The sequence below is a fragment of the Sarcophilus harrisii genome, chromosome 3 (genome assembly GCF_902635505.1).
Source record: "Sarcophilus harrisii chromosome 3, mSarHar1.11, whole genome shotgun sequence".
In the NCBI taxonomy this organism is placed as follows: Eukaryota; Metazoa; Chordata; class Mammalia; order Dasyuromorphia; family Dasyuridae; genus Sarcophilus; species Sarcophilus harrisii.
The window spans coordinates 593165880-593187647 of NC_045428.1; the positions used below are offsets into that span (position 1 = coordinate 593165880).

Sequence of the window (21768 nt, forward strand, 5' to 3'; positions counted from 1 at the left end):
AGGACTTTTCTCTGTAAGCTCACACTCTAATAGGGTAATCAAGGCAAGATTTTGCCTTTGGCCTGCTGAGAACCTCTCCCCCAAGAAATTCTGGGCTTTCTCTTCCCTTGCAGACCCACTTTGTTGCAGGCCTAGGGGTTTTGGGGGAGGGTGGGAAAGGAAGATTGGAGGTTAAAGGGACTCTAAAAGTCTTACAAATTTAAACACTTTCTCATTTTGGCTTTGCACATAGGAAGTGGTCAGTAAAAATTTCTTGGTCAACTTTCTACTGTCTTAAAATTCTATGAGATCTAATCCCATTATCAATCTAAGGTTCTAAAAGACTAAGATTCCATTCGATTAAACAAACAACTACATGAAGGGTTCAAACACTTCCGTCCCCCTAAGTCCTGACCCCTGGGCGCACAGCTCAAAGCCTCCTCTATATAGTTTCACTTAAAGCCACGCTCATAACTTCGGGACCAAACTGGAAAGGAACCTCTCGGAACTTTCCAGCTTGCAGAGAGTCCGCTAAGCAACTCCCACGAACACAATCTTCGAGAACCCCAGGGTAACTGCCTGTCATGATGAGTCATCAGCAGGAGAGGGGAGCGTAAATCTCCAAACTCCAATAACCTTGAAGAAGCCGCTCGATCGCTCATTGACTTAGTTTCTTCATTTGAAAGATGGGTTAGACTGGATGACTTCCTTCTAGCTGTGAATTTCTGACCCTCAGATCAAAAACAAAGCAGTTCCTTTCTGCCTTCTAGGAGCTTTCTTTCATTCTTCCATGGGATATATGCGTGTGTAAGGATGACAAGGCAGAGTGTGTGGTGAGATAGATGGAAAGATGAAGGGAGAAGTGAAGAGACAACACTTTCAGCCGGGGAGTGCTGAGGTTCGGAGCCTTTTTGGACGAGCTGAGCCAGGGTGACCGGCAGTTGAATGTAAAGGTTCAAAATCCCACGTTGCCTTGAGCGTTTCTAACTCCAAGAGCGCCTGACCCGAAAAGTCTATTCTAACTGAATGCGATTCTGACTTGGAGACAGAACCAGATCTCCAGGCCCTGCAGCCCAATCCCGACACCCTGAGCGAGGGAGACGGTTTGCCCCGATCAGCGTAAGTGACGGCGCAGGATTTGGCTCCCAGTTCAGTGTTTGTGAGCCCTCCCAATAAGCTCAGAGACCTAGAGCAGGACCTCCCCCAGAACTTGGGCCTTTTCTGTTGCGTTGGTATCTCCCTAGTAAACGTTATTGTTTCCCTCCGTTATGGAAGCGACCGGCGTGTTATTTAAACTGGATGTTTCCCCCAACAATTCCCCGGGCATCCTGGGGCCTAAAGAAAAGTTAGGGAATGAATGAAAGCGGGCAAGCTCCCCCTGGCGGCGGTTGCCCTCGGAGCTGCGGCACAGTGGGCCGGCCCGCCTTCCTTCAAAGGCTCGCCATCCCTAGGGCACGCCCCCGAGCTCCGCGTGCCCCCTCCCCCTGCCCCTCCCCGGCCATGGCTCTTCCAAAGCCTTCTGCCGGGATCCCAGGCCCTCCCTGGGCCTCAGGCCGAGCCCAGGCCTACCAAGGTTTCCCAGCCTCTTTTCCTGGTCTTCTCCCAGGTTCGGCCTCAGGCCCCGCCCGTGCACGCCCCTGGAGAGGCCCCACCCCCCGCGGCTCATGCTCCACCCTCTCCTCCTCAGGGCCCGCCCCCTCCCCCTCCCCATCAAAGAGCCTTTCCCCCACCCCCTCCCCCCTCGCGCAGGCTCCTTATCTTCCCAGCGCCGCTCTCCCGTCTCCGGGCTTGCGCAGGCGCGCTTGCTCACGCCCCCCAGCCCAAGCCCCGCCCCCGGCCCGGGGCTCGTGCTGCAGTCCCCCCACCCCCTTCTTCTTACTCCCCTCGGTCCCTGCTCGGGGCCCCGCCCGCCCTGGCCCGGAGGAGAGGGAGGGAGGGAGGCGGCGACGGTCTGCGGATGGCGGCGGCCGGGGCGGTGCCGGGGCGATGAGCACGAGGGGCCCCGGGCCCTGGGCGGCGCGGCCGGAGCGGGCCCGGGCGGGGCCATGGGCCAGGTGCTGCCTGTCTTCGCCCACTGCAGTGAGTCCCCCCAGTCCCTGGGGTAGGGGTGCCAGCTCCGGAAGGGAGGGGGTTCCCGGGGTGATGGGGTAAGGACAAAGAAAGCGTTCCCTCCCGGCCGCCAATGGATGCAGCTCTCCCTGGGCCTCAGTTTCCCCCCTTGGTCAAACGAAAGCCTTAGACTCGGTGATCTCTAAGCGCCTTCCAGTTTCGAACAGAACGGACTTTCTAGAGCCAGGCCCCTCCCCCGATAGAACGGAAAGGGACCGAGAGAGTCCCGGCAGGACCCGGAGCTGTCCCGAAGCCCTGGTGCTGATCCCAGGAAGAGGCCTAGGAGGGGTGGGGGAGGGGAAGACTGCCATTCCCCGCCCCATCCCTCCCCCTTCTCCCTTTCCCAAGACTCCCCGAGACTAATCCCGGGCCACCGCCTCTGAGGGGCAGTCTCGGCCACCCACATCTCTCCCGCTTTAGACAAGTGCTCGGAAGCACAGGCGCGTGCGCGCAAACACACACACACACACACACACACACCCGCCTCCAACACCCCCATCTTTCATCTGATTTGGGATTCATTTTTCTAGGCTAGAGCAGGGTCAGCTGCTTCCCTCTCCCCACGCCAACCCTTGCCCCCCACTTGCCGGTACAGACGCATCTCGGGAACTGGGTTCTAGCCCTGAATCGGCCTTTTCTTATAGGGCAACCTTGGGCAAACTTCTTTCTCCACTGGCTTGTTTTGTCTATAAAATTAGAGAGAATCGGATGGTGCCCGAAGTCCTCCACTGCTCTGATTGTGCTTTCTAGGGCCGCTTCTGGCGCTAAGAAGCTGGAAGGCTAAGATGCTAACGCTCTCAGAGTTTAAACTCCTAGGAGTCTAAGGTTCTGCCCTCCCGCAATTCTAAGAATCGAAAATTCCAAGATTCAAAGCGTCCAAGACTCTGAACTTGGTGATTCTAAGTGTTTAAGATTTCTGGGCTGTGTGTCTAAGACTGTGATTCTTTCTTAGAAGAAGCACCATCCACTGCCTCCTCCACCCCTGACTCCACAGATGGTGAGTAGACTCTGCTTCCATTTCCCTTATGACAGGGGCATTTGGGGATGCTAAATGGGAGGGGGAGAGGGCAAAGAGTTCCCAGGAGGGATGAAGGCACAGAAAGTCGGCAACTCATGGCAAGCCCATTTTTTCTTTCTTTCTTTTATAGCTTTTTATTTACAAGATATATGTAGGGGTGATTTTTCAGCATTGACAATTTCCGAATCTTTTGTTCCGACTTTTCCCCTCTTTCCCCCCACCTCCTCCCCCAGACGGCAGGTTGACCAATACATGTTAAATATGTTAAAGTATAAGTTAAATACAATATAAGTATACGTGTCCAAACAGTTGATTTGCTGCATAAAAAGAATCGGACTTTGAAATAGTGTACAATTAGCCCGTGAAGGAAATCAAAAGTGCAGGCAGACAAAAATAGAGGGATTGGGAATTATAGGTAGTGGTTCATAGTCATCTCCCAGAGTTCTTTTGATACGTAGCTGGTTCAATTCATTACTGCTCTATTGGAACTGATTTGGTTCGTCTCATTGTTGAAGATAAGCCCATTCTTTCTAAGATGAGATGAGGAACTGCTGAGGACATACTGCTGGGATGGGAGAAAATAAGGTCATGGCCATTTAGTGCAGGTGGGGAGAAGAGAGCTCAGTAGCTGCTGAGGGAAAACCCCCACTCTGGTAGTAACCTGTTTTGACTTGGGGAAGGAAACAGCCTCAGTTGCTCATGTGTAAAAATGAAGAAGTGGGAATAGGTGATTTGTAAGTTCCATTTCATATCTAAAATCTTATGAATATGGGAGCATCTTCGATACTTTGGAGAGGAACCTGGCCTTTGGGGATGGTGAGTGACTGATGCTAAGGAGAGAGCAGTTCAGAGGCTGTGTCCTTTCAGGTGGCAACGAGGATTCAGATTTCCGGGAGCTGCACACTGCCCGGGAGTTCTCAGAGGACGAGGAGGAGGAGACGACGTCGCAGGACTGGGGGACCCCCAGAGAGCTGACCTTCTCCTACATCGCCTTCGAAGCCGGGGGCAGCCGCAGGGACTCTGTCCATCGCCGGCCTCGGCCCTCTGGCCGCTCCGAGCCCCGAGAACCGGGCCCACCCGGTCTGGGAGACAGCTTGGAGAGCATCCCCAGCCTGAGCCAGTCTCCGGAACCTGGACGGCGAGCTGCCCTGGAAGGTCCTCCTCAGGCCGAACTTCGGCTCCGCTTGGACCAGCTGGCCTGGGAGTCGGGGCTGGCGACATCAGAGGACTCGACTAGCAGTCCCTCGGAGGAGGAGGAGGACAAGGATCGGGAGGAGGAGGACAGACCTGAGCCCAGACTGGCTGGGGAAGGTACGCCAGAAGGGCTCGGTTGAGAAGGAGGTTCAAGCTTTCCTGAAGGTGGGTTGGAGTCTGAGAGAGGGGCAGAGACGTGGATTCTTAGAAACTATCAGAATCTTGGAGAAGAGAGGAACCGAATGGGGGAAGGGAAGGGTCCCAAGCCCCCAGATATCTTGGTGAAGGGGAAGGGGGCAGATGTACCCTTAAGGGGAAGTTCATCCACTCATTTCCCTCTTTTTTGCCTAGAAGACTTAGAAGTGCCATTCCCCACAGCTGAGCCCTCGCTGCCTGAGGTCTGTTGGCCACGTCTCAACCCACCGCCAGGAACTCCGACCCTCCAGACCCACACACCTTCCCCGCCTCTTTCTCTGAGATCTCTGGACTCTAACTCTTGGCGGGAAGAGGAAGATCAGGAAGAGGAGGGGGAGGTATGGGGAGCAGCTGAGCGAGAACCAATCACTGGGCAGTGTCTGGAAAGCTCGGACCAATCAGGGATCACTCTAGAAATTCAGGTCCTAGGTAAGTCTATGCCTTTCTGACCTGGATGGTCCTGGGGAAGCGGGATTGAGACCATGCCTGCCTGGAAGAAACCAATGAGCAAAGAGGAACAGGGAAGAGTACTAAGGCTGAACTAGATAGTGAGCTAAACATCAGTATTTATTCGGGGAGTCAGGGAATAAGGTGGACATGAGAGCATGGAGTTACTCAAGGAACACTCTGAAGATGAACCGGAGGCTGGAGAGATAGTATACGAGAGGGGAAATCCAGTCTTGGTTAAGGATAGAAGGGAGGACGAAATTCCAGGGATGTACTTCCATTGGCTTTTCTGTAGATCATCAGCTCTTTTCATCCTGCCTGGGGGCACATAGGGGCAGGATGAAAAGAGCTGATGATCTACAGAAAAGCCAATGGAAGTACATCCCTGGAATTTCGTCCTATGTCCCCCAACTTCTACTCCGTTCCCCCTCCTCTTTCCCCCTTTTCCATTCCCACCATCTAACAACTTTCACAGTTCTCTCCCTCTTCCCTCCTTGTGCCCTCCTCCTTCCTTATCTCCACTTCCCATTCAATCGGTCAGTCAGTCAACAGCATTCGTTTAACCTTTACTTTGTCCCAGGAATTAGGGTAAAAGCTGGAATACATAGAAAGGGGAAAAAAAGTGACCTCAAGGAACTCACCTTCTAATGAGGGAGAAACGAGAGAGAGAGAGAGAGGTGGAAATAACCTTAGAGAGAAAGGCAATAACAGGATGGGGAGAAACCAGGAAAGGATTCCTGTAGGGAAAAACAAATTGAGCCTTTTTTTTTTTTTTTTTTTTTTTTTTTTTTTGTAATCAGGGTTAAGTGATTTGCTCAGGGTCACAGATCAGCAAATGTCTGAGGTTGGATTTGAACTCAGGTCTTCCTGACTGCAGGATTTATGTATGTTCTATTCACTACACCATCTAGCTATCTCTTGAACTGAAACTTTTAATTTTTTTTTTTGAGGCAATTAAGATTAAGTGATTTTCTCAGGGTCAGAGACTAGTAACTGTTAGAAATTGAATTTGAACTCAGGTCCTCCTGATTTCAGGACTAGTACTCTAACCACTGCACCACCTAGCTGCCTCTTGATCTGGGTCTTAAAGGAAGCCTGGGAAGAGGTGAAGGTCACAGGAAAGAACCTTTCAGGCATTGAAAAGTCATCGAGTCTAGAAATGGAGATAGTAGGTTAATGTCATATCCAGAATATATGAAGGGAAGAAAGCTTTAAGAAGAATGGAGAGGTGGGAAGGCAGGGCAGGTCGCGGTGGGCTTTAAATGCTGCCCAGAGGAAGCAGCATTTGCTTGGGGAGGCAAGAGGGAGTTGATTAACAGGGAAGGGAGATATGGTCAGACCTGGGCTTTGGGAAAATCGCTTTGACAGCCTGGGGTGGGGAAAGACTTGGTGAAGTCAGGCTGTCCAGGTATAAGGCGATGAGCGCCTGAACCTAGATGGCCGCTGGGTGGCTGTCCAGGTGACCCAGAGGAGGGATGTCGGGAGGGTCGGGGTGGTGAGAATGACAACAAAATGGACCTGGGGGGGAGTGAGTGGAGTCAGGATGATACTGAGGTGGCTGTCATTTCCTCCTTCCCCCATTTCTCCTCTTGCCTATCCTCTCCCACGGGGACCCTCTACTGGTTAATTATAAATACTCCCCGTCCTCTTCGAAATTAACCCAACTTTCACTGGTCCGTTGGCAAGTTCCAAGCAATCCTTCCTCCCTTTATTCTCCTACCAAGTTTATTGGTCTTTTCCCCACTAGGGGACGCCAGAGACACAGGCTTGGGATGGTTCCCAATCCAGCATCCTCTCCTCCCCTGGCTCCTGTATCACATTACGTAGCCCTTTGTCGTTGCCATTGGTTGGCGGTAGAGCCTGCCTTCCCCGGTCTCATTTTTTGTCCTTGTTCCTTTTTTTTAGAGTACCACCTTTAGCTGGTTATAAATAGACCTTGTCCTCTTCTCCCCTTTCCCCCCAACTCTCCTACTCTTTCCTTCCTTCCCCGCCAGGGGGCTCCAGAGCACCGTTGGCGAAATAGGATCAAATCCCGCCTCTCCCAGTTCTTATCTCCTGATTGGGTGATCCAAAGCGTCCCTATTGGCTGATCATAAGTAGACCCCCCCCCCACCCGTTCCGTATCTCTAGCCCGTCACCCCCTGACTGGCCAGAATTAGGAGCCACCCGTCCTGCCATTGCTCGCTCCTTTTATTTCCTACCGTCTCCCCTCAGTTTGAGGCTCTGCTTCGGACTTCTCCCCCAAAACTTCCCCGGGCCAGCTCCATTGGCTACGTGTAGCGAGGCCCCGCCCCCTCTGCGCCTTTCTCCGCCTCCTCTAGCGCCCTCCCTGCCCTGTTTTTCTCTCCCCGCCCCCCCACCTCTGGCGGTCCCTTTTTATTTCCTAAATAGTCCCGCCTTCCAAGTTTCTATCCCTCCTCCCATTTCATTGGCTCGCTCTGAGATCGTGAGCCGTCCCCACTGGCTAATTTAAAGAAGATTCCCCGCCTCCTTGAGTAACTTCACCCCCTTGCCTTCTATGGGCTCCTCTTGCCACTCTCCTCCCCGCTGAGGGATCCTGGAGCTCTATTGCTGCCCCCCGGGGGCTGTCTCCCCCTTGGCTTTTTCCTGGTCTCCACTAGGGGGCCCCCGGGCGCAGCTATTGGTCGATTTCAGAGAGCCCCGCCCCCTGCCTTGCCCCCTCCCTCGCTCCCTCCCTTTCTCCTCCGACCCCTCCCCCCTTGTTTCTTGGAGCTCCGTACCCCTCGGACGCTGCTGCTCCGCCCTGACCCCCGGCCGCCGAGATGGGAGGCAGCAAAGGTGGGGATGGGTGGGGGGATGGAGGGGAGCATGATCTGCTGTGTGAGCTTGGATGGGCCCTCGCCCCTCTCTGTACCTCAGTTTCTCCATAGGAAAACCCCTCCCCGAAGGAGGGGAGGGCTCAGGCTCTGGTCCCTCACAGCCCGGTTACCCTGTGGGCCGTAAGGTGGGGGGGGTCCACTAATCCCCTGGGGGAGACCCCTATCTCAGAGGATGGAAAGAGGGGGGTCTCTGCTCAAGCTCCTCGCGGGGGCCTTTGGATCAGGGGGTTCCTGGGCCCCTCTCCCTTCTCCGAGAGGCTCCACTCGCTGCCAGTGTGACAGATGGGGCTGTCACTCAGCGAGGAGGGAGGTCTGACAGCTGCGGGAATCAGACACCGCTCCCCCCCCACCGCTCCCCAGAGTCCGGCCTAAACTTAGTCCCCACCTCTGGCGACCCAGCCTCTCCCCCCCCCCACCCCCACTGTCCTCCCCTCCCACCAGCCCCCATCTAACAGACTTGGATGCTACTCTCCCCTCCCCCACTCCACGTCTGACCCTGGCTCAGTTTCCCCGGTTTCCTCATCTGCCCGCGTGGGGGAAATTGGCCGTGCATGGTGTGGAAAGTCCTTCCCGGTTCTGCCATCTTGTGTCTATGACCCCTTTCTGCTCTGATGATCTGTTCCAAGCTTCCTGCTAGGGCTGACATCCTATATCCTAAGACCTCTTCCAACTCCGCAATTCCCTGTTCCGAGGTCTCTCTCTCTCTCTCTCTTTCCCCTGCTTTTCGAAATCTCGTGTTCTGAGGGTCCTTTCAGCTCCAAAACTGTCTGTTCTGTGTTCTAAGGTTCTGTCGGTCCCCCTTCTACCTCAGCTTTGCGAGTTCTGGGTCTGAGGAGGGAAGCGAGATTGTGGGTAGGGCACTTGGGCCGCCCCTGGTTTGTGGGCAGGCAAGGCCCTATGGTAGTGAAATAAGTGGGGTCTCAGGGCTTCCCGAAGGGCCGGGGAGGAATCACATCCCTGGAACAGAGAGGAAGTGACCTAAGGCCGGAGTTGGGGGGCAGAAGGACTGGGCTGCTTCTGCCCACACGGGGATGGGGCTTGGGAAGGGGAAGCTGCCGTCAGGAGCCCTGGGGAAGAGCCAGGACTGCAGGATCCTCGGTCTGTGACTTGGGCAGAGTCACTAGGGACGGGGAAAAGGGTGCTCTAGTCAGAATTTGATCCTCTCTTAGACATTAAATCGGAGGGCCCGGTCTTGGGATTGAATGGTAAAGAGACGGGGAGATGTGTGGAAGGTCAGGAGGCCTGGGCTGGGAGTCAGGAGAGTCAATTCCGGGCCTCTGCGTGACCTTCGTCCCGCGGCCTTAGTTCCTTTGTGGTAAAATGAGAAGTGAGAGGGACCTCTTTGTATTTGGGATTCCTTTTCGCTTCATGGTCTATAACGGCCCCTAACTTCCAGGATTGTCGTGGGGATCAAATGGGATTTTATTCCTAAAACACTTTATAAACCTTGAAATGCTTTATCGGTGTTAGCTGTGATTACTGTAACTTCCCTCCTCCTTTTCAGTTACTAAATAAGTCATTTTCGGGCATTCTAGTCAGTGGTTACAAGATGGATCCTGAAGTGTGTCAGCTCCTTCCCCGGCCTCAGTTTACCCACCATGGTGGTTGTAGATAATGGGGGTGGGACCAGATAATATCCAATGTTCTTTGATACTGTGTCACGTTGGGTCTGGATCCGGCTGGAGGGGTGGGAGTCGGGAGAGGGATGGGTATCCAGAGGCCCTTTCTGAGCCCCCTCCCACCTCCTGTCTCCACAGTGGCAGAGCTCCTGTACTGGCGGGACACGCGGACGTCAGGGGTGGTCTTCACAGGCATCATGGTCTCCCTGCTCTGCCTCCTCCACTTCAGCATTGTCTCCGTGGCCTCGCACATAGCCCTGGCCGTGCTGGCCGTCACCATCTCTCTCAGGGTTTACCACAAGGCGCTGCAGGCTGTGCACCGGGGTGATGGGGCCAACCCCTTCCAGTAAGACATCTTTTGGACTTGACCTTGACCCCCTCCCAACCCCTGAACCCGAACCCCATCCCCACCCTGACTCCATCTCGTCCCACACCTCTGATCTCTGACCCCTGAGGGCGGCCGGGGCTGGAACTCCATCCCCAACGGACAGAGCTTTGTCTGATCTCTTCCCGGCTTCCTTCTTCTCGCTAATGAGCTGCCCCTGAGCCTGGGTTCTGGCCCATGCTCTAGCCTGGAGCCAGAGGAACAACTACAGAGTCATGGGAACAGCCACAGATTTGGGATCGGAGGTTCTGGCTGAATTTGGCATGACTTTGAGCAAGTCCCTTTCTCCTCCTGAGGTTCTCCAGCCCTAAAACCAGGAGCTCCGACTTGACAGTATTTCTCCCCTCCCCCAGCTCTTAGGGCTTATGTGTCACCGCCTTATTCTCCTTCCCTTAGGGTGGGCGTGGAGTGAGTGGGAAGCATCTTTAGGGGGTGCAGCTCCTCTTGGTGTGGTGCTGCTCTTAGCCACCAGGAGGCGCAGCGGAGCAGGTCAGCTTCTGGGGACACTACTCTGCGATTCCGCCAAGCACCGCCAGGAGGCGCTGCACTGTGGGACTATTAGCATCCTGGGCATTTGGTATCACTAGGGAATACCTGTGGGTCCAAGATCTTTGCGAGGGGCTTTTGTCCTGTAGGTTTCACTTTAGGCCGTCAGAGGGCGCTGCAGGGCCAGGACATCTCCCCCACTTTGCCCCTTTAACCTTCTTGTTTTCTCCTCTCCATCCCTACTCCTCCGTCCAGGGCCTACCTGGATGTGGATCTGAGCCTGAGCCGGGAGCAGATAGCTCATTACACCGAGCAGATCACAGCTAATGTGTTTTCTGGGGTGACGCTCATGAGACACCTGTTCTTGGTGGAGGACCTGGTTGATTCCCTCAAGGTAATGGGGTTTCTGACAATTCCATCCCTTCCAGAAACAGCCCCGCCAAGAGGCCCCAGAAACGGTCCTCCCCTCTAGAGGCCCCAGAAACAGCCCCCCCAGAGGCCCCAGAAACGGTCCTCCCAGGGGCTCCAGAAACAGCCCTCCCAGAGACCCAGAAACGGTCCTCCCAGAGACCCAGAAACGGTCCTCCCAGAGACCCAGAAAAGGTCCTCCTAGGGGCCTCAGAAACGGTCCTCCCAGAAGCCCCAGAAATGGTCCTCCCCTCTAGAGGCCCCAGAAATAGCTCTCCCAAGGGCCCCAGAAACGGATCTCCCTGAAGCCCCAGAAACAGTCTTCCCCAAAGCCCAGAAACAGCCCTCCCAGAGACCTCAGAAAGGACTCCCAGAGGCCCAGAAACAGCTCTCCCAGAGACCCCAAAAACAGCCCTCCCAGAGGCCCCAGAAACGGTCCTCCCCTCTAGAGACTCCAGAGATGGCCCTCCCAGAGACCAAGAAACAGCCCTCCCAGGGACCCCAGAAACGGTCCTCCCAGAAGTCCCAGAAATGGTCTTCCCCTCTAGAGGCCCCAGAAATGGCCCTCCCCTCTAGAGGCCCCAGAGATGGCCCTCCCAGAGACCCCAGAAACAGCCCTTCCAGAGGTCCCAGAAACAGCCCCCCCAGGGGCTCCAGAAAAGGTCCTCCCAGAGACCCCAGAAACAGCCCTCCTGGAGATCCCAGAAACAGCCTTCCCAAGGGCCCCAGAAACGGTTCTCCCAGAAACCTCAGAAATAGTCCTCCCCAAAGCCCAGAAATGGCCCTCCCAGAGACCTCAGAAAGGCCTCCCACAGGCCCCAGAAACACACATGGAAAGTCTGCCTAGAGACACCATTGCCAGCAGCATCCTTTGCTTAGGGAAAAGTACAGCTTACATACTGCTGGATGGAGGGGTGGGGGGGAACTTAGCCCTAAGGACCTTATAGCTGGTTGGGGGGGAAGGGCAGAGAAGAGGACACAGACTTTTGGAGAAATGAGAGCGGAAACTCAAAGCTTGGGACGGGAGACGGCATCACAACGGAAAAGGGTCTGGGGGCGAGAGCAGGTCACAGATCTAGGGAACGTTTCTAAGGCAAACTCGCCAATTTGGAAGGAACAGGCCCCCCCCCCCCTTGCCTGGGAATGTATGGGAGATGGGGAGAAATTGTTCTTGGTCCTGCTGGGCGAAGTTCCCGGCCTTGGGAAGCACATGGGCTTCAGGGCACCGGGGACAACTCAGGGACCCGAAGGCGTAAGAGGACAGAGAGCATGGGCTATCTAGTGATGGACAGGAGAAATGAACAGGTTCCTGCCCCTGGCCGCCCCAGCAGCACCAGGGAAGCTCGCAGCACTCCCCGCCCCCCCCCCTCACCCCCAAGGACCCTGCTAACCTGGTCTGTCTCTCACAGTTCGCTCTCCTCTTCTACATCCTGACTTTTGTGGGAGCCGTTTTCAATGGAATGACTCTTCTTATCTTGGGTGAGCTGGGAGGGAGGGCCCACGGGTGGGCGGGGGGAGGGCCCACGGGTGGCTGGGAACCAAGCCAGCTTCCAGCTCTTCACTCGGGTCTCTGTCTTTCCAGGTGTGATAAGTGCATTTACCTTCCCTTTGCTGTACCGGCAACACCAGGTGAGAAGGGACTCCCACTCCCACCTACATCTCTATCCCCGCCCCCCAGGGTTTCTAGGCAGATCAAACAGGCCCAGGCTGCCGGCTCGATTCAGGCAGGTGGCAGCCCGGTGCCCGAGGGACACTCGTCCCAGCCAACCAGAGACCCTGGGACTGGTTACTCCCCACCCCCCTCCCCAGGTTTAGCCAAATGGCACTTAAAAGGCCAAGCAACAATATTTGTTGTTGACAAAGTGGCCCTTTGGACGAACACGCCCGCGTCTCACCAGCACCTGTTTGTCCTAAATCCGTACCCCGGCCAGAGACAACCAAGTCAGCTGACTTTGGGCTAAACTGAGGGACATCGACTGGGCCAAGTCACACAACAGCCACCTTCTCCCCACCCCGCTTGCTCCCGCTTTCGTAGGCTTACAGGCCCTTGGAGTTGGAGGGAACCGGGAGGTCATAGTGTTTAGGGCTGGAAAGAAATCTAGAGGTCATCCGGGTATCTCGCCCTTCAGTTTACAGATAAGGAAACTGAGGCCCAGGAAGGGTAAGGGTCGTGCCCCATGGAGGTAGCAAATAGAACCGGTAATCTAAGCCTGATGCTTCCACTCCACATGCAGGACTGCAAACTCGCCTGTTACTATACTGTGACAGACAGTCTGGGCTGCCATGGACCTCCCCATGGCCAAGCCCCCTTGGGCCCCAAACTGGTTTTGTGGCTCGGTGACTACAGCCCCATCCTCCACACTCATACACACAGACACTCACACACAGACACAGACACACACACAGACACACACACACACGGACACAGACATACCTACACACACAAACACACATACACCTACACAGACACACAGCACGAGACAAACAACTGAGCTCAGCCAGGCTGCCGTCCCACTCCCCCAAATGCCCTTTGTCTCCTCCCCCAGAGCCTGGAGCCAAGTCACTCTCCTTCCATCATCACTCAGGCAGCTAATAAACACTTAGGGAGGGCTTAGGCTGGGCTAAGGCTGGGGATCTGAAGAAAGGCCCAAACAAGGCCCCATCCTCACGTTTCTCACGGCCTGATGGGAGAGAACGTGCAAAGAACTCTGTTGTTCTCTCATTTCAGCCATATCTGACTCTCTGTGACCCCAGTTGGTTTTCTTGGCAGAGACAGTGGAGGGATTTGTCATTTCCTCCTCCAGCTCATTTTATAGATGGCGAAACTGAGGCAAACAGAGTGAAGTGACTTGCGCAGGGTCATACAGCTGGGAAGTATCTGAGGCCGGATTTGAACTCAGTACTTGCTGATTTCAGTGTTCTGTCCACTGTACCCCCTAGTTGCCCCCAAATAATGGTACAAACAAAAGATACAGGATAAATGAGGGCTAATGACCAGAAGGAAGGTGCTGGGCTGAAGGAGACCTGAGAAATGCTTCCAGGGAGGTGCGATTCTGGGGGAGACTCGCAGAGAGTCAGGGAGGGAGAGCTCCAGACACGAGGGACCCCACCTTCAGCAGGTGGAGGCTCGGTGTCGGAGGAACGAGGAGGAAGCCGACGGCACCAGAACACAGGATGTGTGTCCGTCTAATGCAGGGATGGGGAACCTTTTTCTGCCAAGGGTCACTTGGAGATTTATAACATCATTCGAGGCCTGTATAAAAGCATGGCTTCTGGAACTCGAGCAGGAGGAGGTCACTTTCAGCTCACTGGCACTTTTGGTTGCCCGAGGGAATGATTTCACGGGCCTTCAAGGGCTGGACGTGCCCCATCTCTGGTCTAATAGAAGTTCGAAGGGCTCAGAAATGGCCAGGATGTGCCGGGCTTTGAGAGCCAGGGTATTCTATGTTGGATTCTGAAGGGGATTGAAGGAAGGGGTAAATCCATGATGCTCTTCCAAAGCTATGAGTTCCTGTCCTTTCGTCCATTCCCATCATTTGACAAAAAGGACAACCGAGTCTTAGAGAGTCGAACATCTCCCTCCCCAAGGTCCCAGGGAGAAGAGCGCTGGACAGTGTGGGGCTCGGAGTCTGGAAGATCTGGATTTAAATCCAACTCCAGTCACTTCAGGGTGACCCTAAACAAGTCCAGTAAACCGCTGTTTGACTCAGTTTCCCCCACTGTAAAATGGGGCTAATTTTAGCACCTCCCTCCAGAGCAGTGTGAGGATGAACCGAGACCACACTCACAAGGTGTCTCTGCCCGGGACCAGGTGTTCTCGGAGATAAAGCCTTGTGTTTTCCGTCCTCTAGAGCTGGTAACAGGCAGAATTCGAACTCGGGCTGGCGACTATAAATCCCAGGTTCTTTCCCCGTCCCTTCACTGACCAGCTCTCTGCGACAGACATTTAGCAGGACTCTACCAGCATGTGGAGACGAGCGGGCCCCCGGGGTGCAAAAGTGAAGGAGGGCGTCTCTCCTCGCCGGGAGCTTGCCCTCACTGAGGGAGGAAGGGTCCCAGTAGGATCTGTGCAGTAGGAGCCCATAAAGGGCCGCTAGGTGGCGCCAGCGCGCGCAGACCATCCTCTGGAGACGGGAAGACCTGAATTAAAATCTGGCCTCAGAAGCTTCCCAGCTGGGGGAGCCTGAGCAAGTCCTGCCTCGGTTTCCCCATCTGCGAAATGAGCTGGAGAAGGAAATAGCCAGCCCTCCAGTGTCTCTGCCAGGAAAACCCCCAGAGGGGTTATAAAGCACAGGACAGGACCAAATCACAACGTGAGGTCAGAGGTTAGAGGAGAGAGGTCACGCTGATGGGGCGGAGAAGGGATTTCAGAGCACCCCGCCAGAGGAGAGAGCTGGGTTAGGGCTGGAAGGAAGCACAAGTGGAGATCCAGGCCCTTCCAGACTGTGGGGAGTAGCGTGAGCAAAGGCACGGAGGTGGGAAACGGCAGGCTGAGACTGGGAGTGGTGCCGCCATTCTGCTTGGACCAAAGCTCACGGGGTCATGTACTCAGGCCTGAAAGGGACCTCGGAGGTCTCAGGAAGTGTAGGCTAAGACCTAGGAGGGATCTTGGAGGTCACGGGGGTGCAGACTGAGACCAGAGACCTCGGGGATCTCAGGGGCACAGACCAAGACCTAGGAGGGACCTCGGAGGACTCATTTAACAGATGAGGAGACAGGCCGGGGAGGATATGAGATCCACGGTCACACAGCTGGCTCAATGCTGGCTTCAGAATCCCAACCCAGAACCCCTGTGGCCCAAGCCGGCCCTTTCCTCGCTCTCACTCAATAGTGGGGACCAAAGAGACAGGAAAGCATGGTGGGTGTGGAGTTCGGAGGGAGGGCCTCAAATGCCTGGTAAGGAAGTGCCGGGGAGGCCCAGGGAGTGACCCGGTCCGGTTTGCCCTGTTTGTGTGTGAGTGGTGGGCCGAGGATTCAGTTAAGAAGCCCGTCTTCAGAACCTCGGGATGTTAAGGCTTTGTGGCCTTCTAGAACAAAGAAAAGGTGCCTGCTGAGCTGGTTGGGGCAAAGCAGCATTACCTATTGGCTGCCAACTCCTTTCTTTGAGCCTCGGTCACTGTCCCACGAGCCCAGAGCTGCACACAAGCTTCTGTCTCCCTCCTTTACCTCCTGCCCAAGGACAACTGACTTACTTCTAGGACCCTCTCTATTTGCCGCTCCCCTGTTCCATCCTACAAACACGCAGCCGGGGCCCGGGGAGGGGGCGAGGCCTTACATCTGCTCCCCCCAAGGTTACGTTCCCGACCAGAACCCAGGCCCAGAGCTCTGTGGGTGATTGAGAACCCTGGCTTGGGGCTCCAAAGGGAAGCATGAGGACCTGGCTCTTCCCCTGAGGCCTTCAGTGAGTGCGAGAGCTTCCCTGGGATATGAGAGAAATTTTCTTCCCGCTTCTAAAATAGCCCCTTCTCTGCCCCCTTAGGCCCAGATTGACCAGTACGTCGGGCTGGTGAACAATCAGCTGAGTTACATCAAGGCTAAGTGAGTATCGCTGTGGCCTGGCTCTGGGAAGGGCAGTGAGGCCTTTGGATTGGACTCACAACCTGTCCCGGATTCCTCCCTCATCCTCCCCCACCCCTTCCCCGAGAACTAATGGCCGCCTCCCGCTTCCCCGCAACAAGTCTAACCATGGCCACTGCGCGGCAGTCAGAGAAGTGCCTGGTCCTAGTCTGAGCCACGGCTGCGCCGGCTCTCCGGTGACCTTGAGGCGCATCCCTCTCCTCGGCTGTGTAATGAGGGGATTGGAGTCACCGAGCCCCGAGATCTCACGGCCCCTGCCAGTCTGGGTTCTAAGGTCCCCTAGCTCAGATGGTTTCTGGTTGGTTCTCTGTGTTCCGACAGCCCTCCCAGCTCTGACACCCCCTGTTCTAAGGCCCCTCTAGCTCTGATATTCCATGTTCTAAGGGCCCTCCCAGCTCTAATATTCTCTGTTCTAAGCCCTCCCAGGCCTGACGTTCCTGCTCTAACTGCCCAGCTCTGATATTCTGTGGTTTAAGGCCCTCCCAGCTCCGACACCTTATCCCTCTTCCCTGGCTAAAGCCAGCAGTTATTATCGTACGTGTATTTTATATTATCCTTGTCTCCTCGTGTTCCCCACTGTTTGTGCAGGATTTATTCAAAGATCCCAGGGACCGGGGCCTCCGCAAGTTCCAAAGCCAAAGCCGAATGAGCCCCTCTTCCGGCCGGCCCGGGACCCGCCTGCCCACAGCCCCCGGTGCCCCCTCCTGATGACCCTGCCTGCCCCCCTCCCTGCCAGCCTCCCCAGTCCTGCTCTCACACACACACACTCACACTCTCACACCTTCCAGTTCTGGCGAACCAGCCAGGGCCTCTTCATGCTCAAGTACCCGCCCCCCCTCCCGCTCCGAGCCGCCCTCGCCCTCCGCGGCCTTCAGGATGACCTGGGAGCGCCTGGGAGTTCGCTGACGCCCCGGGTGCTCGGAAGGCCAGAGACTCGTCCGCTCCGGCCAGGACAGCCACCTCCTGGTTCCAGGAGCTCAGCCCCTCACCTCCTTCTCGCCTCCCCCGGGGTGTTGGGGCAGGAGGGGACCTCCCTGTCTGCCGCCCTGTCCCCGCCCCTGGGGCATTTCATGGGGTTGAGGAAGAACCGAGCTTGGGTTTACACTTTAATAAAAACTTGTGGAAAACAAGAGACTCAACTAGTTCTCTGAGCGCTTGACAAACATTGATCCAAGTCTCCCTCTCCCCCTTCCTGCTGAGCCAGTAACCAGAGAACTCTATAACAGAGGCAGCATGACACAAGGGAGAAAAGGGGAGGGGGAGGCCATGGACAGAGCAGAAAGGCCTGGCCTTGGGCCTCAGAAGGGCTGGGTTCGGATTCTGCTCTTCTAGTACCCTGTATGTTGTCCAGGTAAGTCATCGAGGCTCCATCTCTGTCAGTTCCTTGCTTGGAGAACGAGGGCGCCTCTGAAGTAACTTCCAGCTCTGTGGTGTGGGTTTGACCCCCTAGCCCAAGCAACTCCCCTTTCTGGGTCTCAGTTTCCTAATCTGTAAGATGGGGTAATAGCACTGAGGACACTCCCAAGGCTGCTTCTAGAAAGCCCTGGAGAAATGGGCAGGACCATGGAGAGCACTGGGTGGGAGAACAGCTTCTGGAGGCCCGGATCCTTGCCTTGCTGATGGGATGTGTGAGCTCCGGGACCAGCGCCCCCCCTACAATAAAGGGGTCAGAGCAGGTGATTTTAAAGGCCCTTCCCCTTCCCAGATGCATCACTCTAGAACAACGTCAAGGCCCTGTGAGTCAGTCCCTGAGTGTTTAGCTTGCTGTTGGGCTCTGTGCGGCTGGGACGGGGGTGAACAATCACCTTCAGCTCTCCTGCTGGTGGCCTGACATCCCCGGCCAGGCCGAGCTCCTGGAGACCCCGTCCCCCACCGTTCCCCAGGAGAGAGTGTGCGGTCGGCCAGGAGGGGACTCCGCAGCTGGGGAGATCTCCGGCGGGCCGGGCCAGGCTGAAAGGGCTCTGTCACTCAGTCCCCGCTGCCTCAGTCTCCCCATGTCAGCTCCTGCTAGCCTCGTTTTGTTGCTGCCACAGGGGCTCTGTGCAAGCGTGCCCTTCTCCCCCCATTTCCAGAGAAATGGGTACATTTCAATGGTCCACGAGCCTGAGAGGTGTGAAGGTCATTTCTTCCTTTCAATATGATCCCTGGCCTTTTTAATCTCCCATTTTATGCACTTAAAGCACGTTTCTGAGAAAGGGAGGTTCCCCCCCTCCCTGGGCTGTCAAGTCCCAAAGGTGACGAAGCCTGGGCTTGTGCTCCTCCAGGCTCTCCGGAAAGGGGGTTATCCAGGGCCTCAGTCGGGGGCAGAGCCAGCAGTGCAAGGCAGGGAGCCAGAGAGTATTCTGGAGCTCGAGAGAGGCCACGTTGAGGAGGGATGGAGGGAGGGACTGAAGGCTCCGGACCCGGGCCTGGGGAAAGCGACAGTCCCACCTCAGGCCACAAGGTGTCGCCCAAACACCAGCGTTTTGCCCCAGGACGAGAGGGGGCGGGGACAAGCGAAGGGGCGGGGACAAGCGAAGGGGGCGGGGACAAGCGAAGGCGGCGCGCCCTCGGACACCGAGCCGGGTGTTTCAGCCCTCACCTTCTCGGCCCTGGGAACATCCGGGGAGCCGGGCCCCATTGTGCGGGGGGAGGGACATTTAATTACCCGGATCTGCTGCCACGGGGTACAGTGCACGCGCTGCCAGTGACCCCGGCGTGACCTTGGCCACGGGCTTTCCTCAGTTTCCCCGCCTGTAAAACGAGGCGGGGTGAGCCAGCGGAGCTCCCAGGGCGGGTGTCCAAGGTCCCAGCCTCTGGAGGAGGTGGAGGAAGGAACCTCCGAGGGCCGCCGGAGCTGGGGGAGGAGCAACCCCTCGCCCCCACCCCGAGGCCCGGAGCGGGAGCCGGACAGCTCTCCCCGGCCAAAACCCGTGCTGCGGGGAAGTCTCCCAGAATGCTCTGCGCCATGCAAATGAAGGGCGTCTCTTTAGCGACGGTTGTCGTTCATAGCATTTCCGGAAATAAAGGAAAAAATTGAAAGAAAAATAAAGATTTTGGAAGTCATTATATTTTATCTCGACTTTTAAGCTAAATCATTTCTGGTTAGAATAAAATACTTCCGCGCCCTAGGTGAAAAATGATTTCTATTGCTAGCTTTATATACCTTTGAGGAGAACCATGTTTCCTGCCCGGATGACCCTCAGTGGTCTGGGGTGCAGGCTTCAAACCTGTAGCTGTCTAGCGACAGAGTGGTTCAATTCCACCTTTCGGGCGTGGAGAAGACTGTGTCTTTTCCCGTGAGTCCGCGCGGCAGAGACCTCCTTTCCCTTCCCACTCTTCCTGCGGGCTGACCTCGCACAAGCCCCTCGCCCTTCCCGGCCCTCACTTTCTCTATTTGGCTTGTTCTCGGAGACGGGCGCCCCTGTCCCCCCTCCCTCGCCCCCTCCCCGTTTTACAGACTGCGACAGGAAACATGAAAGTTCCTGACAAGGCCTCCGGCTCCTTTTCGGTTTCACAGCAAAGATTCTGGGACTCAACACTCAAACTGAGACTGTGGACTCTTGGGGTGGGTGTGGGGGGCTCACTGCTCCCCCTGCAGGGAGAGTGCGCCGCAGAGACCCAGAAGGAGCTGGTAGTCTGGTCTTGGGAAGTGAGAGGGCCCAGCTCAGTCTCCCCGCCACAATGATCAGAGGTAAATCAAGGAGCCTCCCCTGCCAGCTAGCCTGCCCTCCGGCAGTGGAGGGAATTACAAAACAGAGACCTTTTCCCTCCTCGCTAGGAAGCAGTCTGGTCACAAGGCTCGGCTTTAGTCCTTCCTCCAGCAACTGGTCCCAGGCAGGAAGTCATCCCCTGACCCGGCCCTGCTTCCTGGAGCATCCTCAGGTCTGGCCCTGGGCCTGCCCCAGCCCCCTGGGCCTGCCCCACCCCCCTGGTGCCCCATCCCCCTGGGCCTGCCCCATCCCCCTGGGCCTCCCTCACCCCCCTGGGCCTGCCCCATCCCCCTGGGCCTGCCCCATCCCCCTGGGCCTGCCCTCACCCCCTGGGCCTGCCCCATCCCCCTGGGCCTGCCCCATCCCCCTGGGCCTGCCCCATCCCCCTGGGCCTGCCCCATCCCCCTGGGCCTGCCCCATCCCCCTGGGCCTGCCCCCCCCCCCTGGGCCTCCCTCACCCCCCTGGGCCTGCCCCACCCCCCTGGGCCTCCCTCACCCCCTGGGCCTGCCCCACCCCCCTGGGCCTCCCTCACCCCCCTGGGCCTGCCCCCATCCCCCCCCTTCCCTTCTGGGCCAGAACTCTCAAGCTTGACACAAAGGATGCTTACAAGGGGATAAGTCAGTGTAATTGAGAAGACAATGGTTATCTCCTTTAGCCTTTATCACTGCAATTGATCTGATCCCACAGGGAGACTTTCTGGGCCAGAACCTGAAACAAGGCACTGAGTGGGATCGAGGAGACAATGGTTAAATCTCGTTAGTTAGCACTGATTTAACCTTATCACAAATGATGGTTCCCAGTGATAGAAGGACTGGTTCCTGCTCAGTGGGGGTGTGTAAGCTGGGAGCCTGGGCCAAGAATCAGTGGGGAGATTCAGAAGCCAGAGGAGGCAGGCGGGAGCTCAAGCTCTCAGAACCCAGGAGAGAGACAGACCTCCAAAAAGCTAACCGGGCCCCAAGTGAAGGAGACAATAAAGGGTTTGACTTTTAACCCCCAGGCACTCAGGTGGTGATCACGGAACTGTAACAACAGCTGCCCCAGAGACCCCAAGGGAACCAAAACAGAACACTCCATTTTGGAGAGAACATTAGAGCCTTCCACCCCACCCCCTCAGTCACCCGAGCCCTGCCAGAAAGTCCTCCGAGCCCCCAAGCCCACCTGGGAAGCCAGGAAGGAACCCTGCCCAGGTCCCGCTGCCTGAGAGAGGAGGACGATGGGCACAAAGACGACCGTGTGCGAGGAGTGGGTTTTTGTAAAGCATTTTATTGGGTGGGTTGAAACACTTGAGGCAGATCCTGGGGATTGAAGGGAGAGGGAGCACTCAGCCCAACACCGGCCAGCTCAGCCCAGCCCCTTCATGGGGTCAGGTACAAAATACAAAAATCACAAATACAGCATCAGGCATGGGGGGAGGGGGAGGGGCTGGCGGGGAGGAAACCGATAAACTGTGGTTGGCGGGAGTTCCTCCTCACACTTGAACTCACACACACACTCACACACACACACACACACACACACACACTCACACACTCAGGCCCTGCAGGAGGAAGGGATAAATTAATCACCAAGCTTGGTCACAGGAGAAAGGAGTCCTTTTCGAAGACAAACCCAGAGAGAGAGACAGAGAGAGACAGACAAACCGACAGGCAGGAAATTAGGGATCAGACCCAGAGACAGACAGACAGACAGACAGACAGCATGAAGGGAAGAGACCCAGGAGGACAGATCGGTGCAGGAGCCCAGAGAAGGGGATGGAGACCAACACAAGGAGAGACAGAGACAGAGACAGAGAGAGAGAGAGGGACACAGAGAGACAGA

The 21768-nt window shown here is 56.2% G+C and overlaps 1 protein-coding gene across 5 annotated transcripts; it reads left to right on the plus strand.

Annotated features, from left to right (window-relative positions):
• Nucleotides 1-1748: 1748 nt before the first annotated feature.
• RTN2 (reticulon 2) lies at nucleotides 1749-17391 on the plus strand. Of its 5 annotated transcripts, none has more exons than XM_031963864.1 (10): nucleotides 1749-2058; nucleotides 3041-3085; nucleotides 3974-4417; nucleotides 4679-4924; nucleotides 9540-9747; nucleotides 10528-10666; nucleotides 12090-12159; nucleotides 12263-12309; nucleotides 16160-16218; nucleotides 16837-17391. In XM_031963864.1, exons 1-10 carry the CDS (start codon nucleotides 2025-2027, stop codon nucleotides 16904-16906), a joined length of 1362 nt encoding a protein of 453 aa, XP_031819724.1. In that variant the 5' UTR covers nucleotides 1749-2024; the 3' UTR covers nucleotides 16907-17391. The 5 variants fall into 5 exon arrangements, with proteins under 5 accessions (XP_031819724.1, XP_023355837.1, XP_023355838.1 ...); XM_023500069.2 differs by having other exon boundaries at nucleotides 1751-2058; nucleotides 4652-4924; XM_023500070.2 differs by having other exon boundaries at nucleotides 1752-2058; nucleotides 4655-4924.
• The last annotated feature ends 4377 nt before the right edge of the window (nucleotides 17392-21768 follow it).